This window comes from Melanotaenia boesemani, chromosome 20 (assembly GCF_017639745.1).
Source record: "Melanotaenia boesemani isolate fMelBoe1 chromosome 20, fMelBoe1.pri, whole genome shotgun sequence".
NCBI lineage: Eukaryota > Metazoa > Chordata > Actinopteri > Atheriniformes > Melanotaeniidae > Melanotaenia > Melanotaenia boesemani.
Window position 1 is genome coordinate 6,595,992 of NC_055701.1, and position 7,962 is coordinate 6,603,953.

Genomic DNA, 7,962 nt, shown 5'->3' on the forward strand with positions numbered 1-7,962 from the left:
ATGCTGCTGTTTACACCTGCAGCACAGTCCTCCCTTGGCATGTAAATATGCCATTTTGTTCCGCATGTTCTTAAACTACAGATGTTTTCTTCAGCTGCAATCTGCTCGGCACTCATATCCATCACAGATGGCTACTTCTACCAGCATTCTTACAAATTTGAACTTATATAATTTCTCACAAGGAATTGTTAACGGAAGCTGCTACACACTTACACAAAAATCATAATTTTATTTATTTTAGACAGAAAAACAAACAAAAAATAAATAAAAATGCAAAGGTCAATTTCCAAAGCTACAGTTCATATTTTCTTACCTACTTGATCTTTAAAAATCTTTGAAATAACCACTGGCACGTTGTGCTCTGCACCTCCCTAAAAACGAGTAAAAAGAGAATAATTACCATCAAACTTTAGTGCTGAAATTTGCTTGACTTTTTCCACACAGACATCTCTGCCATCCAAATCCTTTTCATTTCCACAGCAGTCTCCCCACAATGAAATTGCATCTACTTACTTTGATGCTTAAGCCCAGACCGCCAGCCGCTTGTCTTCGCAGTACAACAGTTCTGTGCTTTAGAAAGTGGGAGTTTCTTATTGGCAAAGGGATATTGTGAACATTGAAACAGTATTCTGGAGTTATATGACATGAATAACAATACAAATCCCGAGCCATCGGGTGCACTTACATTTACTTGAGAGTCACTCGCACTTGTGCAAACCACGTCCAGCTTCTGTATGGTTAATGCTTCTTTGGTCAGTTTCAGACAGACGTCATAGGTATTGTTGGTCTCTTCATTGTACAGCAAAGCAATTCCAGATTTTGTCTGTTGGAATTGAGAACAGCATTGACATTTTGTCATACAGAGGAATTATGTACACAATGAACATTTTAATCCTCTTTTCTCAGTGTGTCGTTTATGTACCCTGTTCCTCTGGTCTAGTTTGGGTTAATTAGTTTTGCTTGACATTGTGAAACCTTTCAGTGAGGAAAATAAAAAATGGATTTTTTTGCTCTTAGTTTCATAACTTTACTTTTCACAATCAGAATATAGTAAATGCCAATTTAAGTCTAAAGACAGAAGTTACAACCATCCAACACTGAAAAAAAAAAAAAAAAAGATACTGCGAAGATGCTTTCAATCTGACTTTGGAGATTCTTTTAAAACATCAAATACCAGAAAACAGTGTACTTAAATCAACTTTCCTTCTTATCTTTCATAATGAAAGTAGCAAAAGCATTTTTTTTCCCCATGTGCTACGGTGGCGTTAGTTATAATTCAAACAAATGCCTCAGTCGTCTGCCTGCACTGTGCTATCTGGCAGCAATATTTTAAAGGAAAGTCTACAAAAGCAGCTTTAGGCAGCCATAAGCTCTTCGGTACTTTGAGATGAATGCTAAAAAAATACTAACAAGTAAATTTACCAAGTAAATGGGATTAGAGTGCAACTTGAAGCCAGTTATTAAATATAAATATTAGAAAAAAAAAGACTCATAACAAAATTATTTTTCCCAATCATGACTTGTGACCCATTTTAAGTGTGTGGTGGTTCTTTATTTTGCTGTATTCATAATAGTGGGCCGTGTTTGGTATGAAGCACAATAAACAATTCAGTATTAGGTATATTGGGATAAGATTTAATAATGTCTTAAATCCTTTTTGACTTCAAAAACAGAAATTCTGTTTTCTCAAAATGACGAGTCATCCATTTCTGATATAGGTGAAAAATACTATAAGCTACTGACTTTTATCTGACTGTAGGCTTTCACTAGCTTCTAGTTCAGCCCCTAAAACTAATGAAAAAGGAACATTTAGTAAAGTGATGCAGTTTTAACCCTTAGAGTTCATCATGCTGCCATGATGCAGATTTGAAACTCCCAGTTTTTGGACACAAGTAGACCATATAAAACTGGAGATGTGATGGTTTGAATTTGGCTGTACAAAAATATTTCTCAGAATTTTACAAAACTGAAATAAAATAAGGAACTGCGATGGACTGGTGGCCTGTCCAGGGTGTACCCTGCCTCTCATCTGCAAAACCCTGGGTTAGGCTCCAGCTTCCCAGTGACCTTTAATGGATGAAGCGGTAGAGATAATGAATGAGTGGGTGGGTGGATGGATAGAATAAAATAAACTGAAGTTTGATAAATGATTAACATAATATAAATGTATTAAAAAAATTTCACTGAAGCAGAAGTCAACCATAGGAGGTGGATACCATGAAGAAGAAAGAGTGCTTAAAAGGAGAAGGCAGAAGAAGATGGAGTGTTTAGAGAAGAAAATAAGACATTCATTGAATATCCACCAAGGCTTTGAGTCGTTTTATGGAGAGGAAATGCTGACTGAGCATGTTTCATTTTCATTGTCAGAGAAGAAGAATGTGTTAAAGGATGAGGTGACTGACCCATCCCTGGTCACTAGTCATAAGAGGTAAGGCAAACTTATGAATATTTATAGCTTTTGTTTCATGTATTACTCAACTGATAACATAAACCTATTCTTTTCTATTCTACAGTCATTTGGCAGACACTTTTCTCCAAAGTGACTTACATCTGAGTGCAAGAACAACACAAGCAAGAATTCAAACAGGATGGGACGTCATAATTAAGTAGCAGTCAGACTGCTGTGAGTCTAGTTGGACCCATGTGTAGTGCTAGAGGCACTCCCCCCCCCTCTCTATAACAGTCCTTTGTTTAAATACAAGATCACAATTTCATCACACAATATCATCTAGGGCGTAAGTGCACACATCTTATTCAGTCTTGAGTTGAGCCAAAGAGCTGGACAAATCTTTCTAACTCATTTCGACAAGTATAAGAGTTAAGCTAACTGCAGGGAAATACTCCTAAAACAGCTGAGTCTTTAGCTTGTTCTTAAAAGTGGATAAGGACTCTGTGGATTGGACAGAATTTGGTAGATCTTTCCACCACCGGGAAACAACAGTGGCAAAGAGTCTAGCTACTGATTTTGCGAGAGGAAGTGTAGCTCTGGATTAAGGAGTGAAGGTAGACAGGAGCTGTTTGGGTTATTGTGCACTGCAACTGGAAGCCAGTAAAGAGCGATTAGTAACGGAGTGACTTGCGCTCTTTTGGGCTGGTTGAAGACCAGATGTGCTGCTGCATTCTGAATCATCCACAGAGGTTTAACTGTCCAAGCAGGCAGGCCTGCCAGTAAGGAGTAGCAGTAGTCAATGCGTGAAATGACCAGAGCCTGGACCAGGAGCTGTGCTGTGCGTTCATTCTTCTGCTCTCTACAACATCAGGGGGATGTTGTAGAGAGCAAATCGGCACGACCGGGCAACCAAGGCAACATGGTCCTTAAAGGTTGTCTACCATGACACCAAGATTCATAATAGAAGACAAGGGCACAAGCATGACTAAGTCGAGTGGCACGCTTATCTGTGGTGGTAAGGAAGGATTGGCTGTACAGACACTAAGCTCAGTCTTGGACAGATTTAGCTGAAGGTGGCGATCCTTCATCCATGCAAAGATATCAGCAAGGAATGCTGTGTCAGCATCCTGCCAGGTTTCCGCTCCTTCCCTAATTCGGAGAAGAGGCGGCGTCTTCAATCTAGGCTGCACAGCTGAGGTTCATTCCATTTAACAGATGACAGCATAAAGTCTCCTGGATCACATCTAGTCTTCGCTGGATCGTACTTCTCATGTGGTAACCAGCTCGGCACAGATCCAAGTCTGAAAACCCGTATCCTGTTTATTAACTGGTATCTTGTTCTGTTCAGAGCTCTTCACCCTGAACCAACCACCGGGCTTGTGTTGCCTGCCTGCCTGCCTGCTTCTCGCCCTGCCTGCCTGCCTGCCCGCTCCTCGCCCTGCCTGCCTGCCTGCCCGCTCCTCGCCCTGCCTGCCTGCCTGCCTGCCTGCCTACCTGCCTCACCTGACACTGGATTCACCTGCCTGCACATTTCACTACTGTAAATAAACACTTGTCTCTAACCTACCGTGTATTCCTCTCCTTGGGTCCTCCTGCTGATCATGACAGACTGATATTTGCATTGAGACAGTTGTGTCATCAGGTGGGAAGGAAAGGCAAAGCTGAGTGTCATCTGCATAGCAGTGATAGGAGAAGCCAAGAGAGCTAATAACTGCACTAAATGGGAAGGTGTATAGTGAAGAGCGCCAGACATCAAGCCCTGAGGCCCCCCTGTTGTCAGTCCATGTGATCTGGACCATCCTCCATGCCAAGATACTCTGAAGAATCTTCCTGTGAGGTAGGACATAAACCAGGAGGACAGATCCTGAGATGCCAAGCTCCAAGAGTGTGGAGAGGAGGATCTGATGGTTGACCCTGTCAAAGGCAGCAGATCGGTCCAGCAGTAGAAAGATTGAGGATTGACCAGGGAATCAGTTTCAGTAAAGTGGCCCTGCTTATATATTTGGAATTTATGTTTGCCTTTTCAATTTTCCTGAACAGTTCATTAAGCATATTTGTGGTTTTGATAAAAGTATAAATATATTTTTTTTTTAATTTAAATGTGATTATTTTACTGTTTAGTGTAAATGTTAATGGAAGTTACAAATTAAAAGTTGATCAGATCATATTGGTAGGTTGTCTAAAACTAGAAGTTACTTCTGACTACATGCCCTTACTTGCTGTAAGTTTGGCCACTTGGCCTTTATAAGCTTTCTTAAAAAACAAACAAAAAAAAAAAAGAAAAACTTAGTGGAGTGATGCCGTTTGAACCTTTAGACCTAGGAAACACTTAAAATGTTAAATTCAATTCTACCCTCAGATCTATTCATAACACATCTGCGATGGCTAAAATAAGACAAAAACAATTACATTCCCTTCTCCACCGCCACCCTGTTAAACTGTTTGAAAACTTGATGTGGCGAGGTTTATTATTTTCCTGATTTTCATCAAACTCCTGCTACAGTATTCAATATGATTGATGAATTATCTGGAATATCAGCAAATCAAAGAGCAACTGCCTGTATTTGATTGAAAAACAACTTAAAGTTAAACTTAGGTGACCTGACTATAAAGAACTCACCAGAGAGTGATAATAAAACACAGTCCAAAGTGTTTTCAAGTGCACAGTTTATTTATTTATTTATTATCTGAAATTAAGTATTCCCAGTTTCACAAAAGATAATTTGACTTATTTTGTTTCATTTAACCTGCCTACTTCCTTTTATTTTATAGTCTGTGAATATTCTTTTAGGCTGAATTTCCAAATATCTACGAGCTAGTCTTCCAGTGTGAAACGAACCAATGTAATTATCTATTCGATTCTTTAGACATGACAAGTGTTGCGATTTTCTGTCCTGAACACGCTTTGGTCGGAAAAAATACAGATCTAGTCCCACTGTACAATAAGTTAGGGATGTTCCGATGTCATTTTTTCTGTCCGACACCAATTCCGATACCTGGGGTTTAGGTATCTGCTGATATAGAGTACAGATCTGATACCAGTATTATTAAGAGGTCTATAAATTCTATTTCATTCTTCAGCTTCATGTGACAATGACATGGATCTGAATGACATGAAACTGATAAATTTTTGCTATTGTAAGTGCCTCCAATAACAACACTTTGGGTTAAATATAAGATGAACCACGAACCAAAAGTTTCCTCCATCTCAAATGAATAATAAACAAGCGCAACAAGAAAGACAGTGCTAGCACCAGAGAAGCTGATCAGCTGATCACCGACAGCCGCTGGCGGAACAACAGGAGAGAGAGTAGGAAAAGGCATATTAGTACAGAACTACAGGAAACCCTTTTTTTTCTTCTTCTTTTTTATCTTTAAATAAAAGAGTGTTGAACCCTCTCAACCTGAAAAGTGTATATTCCGATTAAAAATTGAACACAATTGTCAAATATCTACAAAATTATTTTTCTGCTGTTAACGCGTTATTTTTGATAGCCTTAATATTTATTTATATAACTCATGTTTTATTAACACGTGAATTCCATGATGGCCACACAACTATTTTAATAATCGAGTAAATGAACTCAGATCAAAGAATTTATTAAAACCTATCTTGAAATTGGATGTACAGTTAACGTTTTCCACAAAGAACAGAGGCTGTTAATCCAGAACAATAAATTCTAGGACGTCTGTTATTGCAGTGGCTTTCTGCAAATTCCTCGTGTTTTTAAAAACATTTGCTAACGTTTGTTATTGCAGTGGTTTGTTGCGCATTTCCTTTAAGGCAACAAACTCATGCTCTTTCATGCGATGAAAGAGCAGATGCTTTATAAAGTAAATTAGGAAGAATTCATGTCGCCTCTGGAATAGTACTAACATACTATTAATGCTAAATATTAGTTACTCATGCACAGCTGCTTCTCCACCTATCAACTCAAAACAACAGTCACGCAAGAATGCGTAACTTCCTGTGTCTGGTTGTGTTGGGCAGGAAACAAAGAATTATGATTCTGTTTCCATGGTATCAGATGCTGTTTAGACAGAAATTTTAGCCGATACTGATCCCCTTACTTTTGGTAGGATCATTGAGTATTTTCAATGGTAGTCGGCCCAACTTTTCACTAAGTCTCAGTTGATTCAAACTCGGTAAAAAAAATTTAAAAAAAAAAGGCAGAAGCTTCACACACACACACACACACGGTGGATATTGTTGTTTTTTTTTTTTTAAAAACCTATGTTTGACTGCTGGATTTCTATCTTCTCTACAGCTTGTTTGCTTTTTACACGTCATGGTTTTATCCTACGGATGCTGGATTTTGTAATAAATGGGAACTTTCAACTCGAGGAAAAAAACACAACCAGACGTCAGTGACTGCAGATGAAACACAGCCATTTGCCTAATTCTTGTACATTTACAGCTCACCTTTAAATGTGAAATAGAACACTTTAATGTCCCTGTGAAATATAAGCAAATAAATAAATAAATACATAAGAATTTCTGGTCAGGAAGTCAAGTAAGACTCAACTCTAAAGTCTACAGTGTGTGTCAAAGGAGGAAAACAACCAGATGAAAGTTTTCATTTTATTCTTGATCAAGTAAACACTGAATCTAGTACTGTTCAATCAAGTCATTAAAACTCGATTCATTTCTTAAGTTAAGGGAGCAGAGTAATTGCTGATGAGAATTTTTTATAAAGCAAAGAAAACCTGGAGGAAGTCACATTTGTTTCCCCACATTCTAGATTAAATAAAGGTTGGTAAAGAAGGGGAGACTAATAATTCCACTCTGAGCTTCAGCTATGACATCTGAGCCAGCTGAAAGATGGTTTCCAACACCAACAAACACAAATAGTAACACAATGTAATGTTTAGCTGGTAGTCACATCAAAACACCCAAATACATGTACAGAAGACTGACTTTTCTTAAGCTGTCCCCTTCAATATCACAAATAATGCTCCAATTTGATAAGCAATAAAAAGCATTTTGTATAGATTCTTATTAGTAGGAACTCATTCCCTTTTGTAAGAGGTAATGGATATGTATGGAAAACAGAAAAAAAAGAAAAAAAAGAAAAGAAAAACCACTTTACTTAAGACAGTTAAATTTGGACAAAACCAAGAGGTTTGCAGTTTACTACAGAAATGCATCTGATTGAATTTTTCATCTGTGTGCTCTGGAGGGATCAGGATGTTTGAAAAGGTCACAATCAGTACAAGACTAAGGTCAACCAATTCTCTTTTAAGACACCTGGGAATAAAGGTCACGCTCTACTCCCACCAAAGAAGACAGAGTATAAAATAGACTGTTGAAATGTGGCAACGTTCAGGGGACACAAAACAAACCAAACTGACTTTGACACAAAGCAGAACGAGTCGGTGTCCCTGCTTGAAATGAAAACAGGGAAACTGGCTTCCTCTCTCAGGACATTTCACTTTGTCTCTGCCTGAATCTCAGGCTGCATCACTTCATATCCTGATTTTAAAAATAAAAAAAACAGCTGTTCAGTCTAAATAACAGGACGCTATAATACACAGTCTTTTCAGCAGTAAATGACACTTGACATTCATACAAA

General features: G+C 38.3%; 1 protein-coding gene and 1 long non-coding RNA gene across 5 annotated transcripts in view; one reads left to right on the forward strand and one right to left on the reverse strand.

Annotated features, from left to right (window-relative positions):
• sntg2 (syntrophin, gamma 2) overlaps nucleotides 1-7,962 on the reverse strand; it is a 126,306-nt gene that overhangs the window by 86,128 nt on the left and 32,216 nt on the right. For all 4 annotated transcript variants that reach the window (XM_041971368.1, XM_041971370.1, XM_041971369.1 and 1 more), the window contains exons 2-4: nucleotides 686-823; nucleotides 514-570; nucleotides 314-371 (exon numbers count right to left, since the gene is read on the reverse strand). In XM_041971368.1, the coding sequence (XP_041827302.1) occupies nucleotides 314-371; nucleotides 514-570; nucleotides 686-823 (253 nt within the window). The remainder of the gene's footprint in view (nucleotides 1-313; nucleotides 372-513; nucleotides 571-685; nucleotides 824-7,962) is intronic.
• LOC121630859 lies at nucleotides 2,747-4,257 on the forward strand. Its single transcript, XR_006008612.1, has 3 exons — nucleotides 2,747-2,757; nucleotides 3,582-3,586; nucleotides 4,147-4,257. It is a non-coding gene; the product is annotated as an uncharacterized LOC121630859 (long non-coding RNA).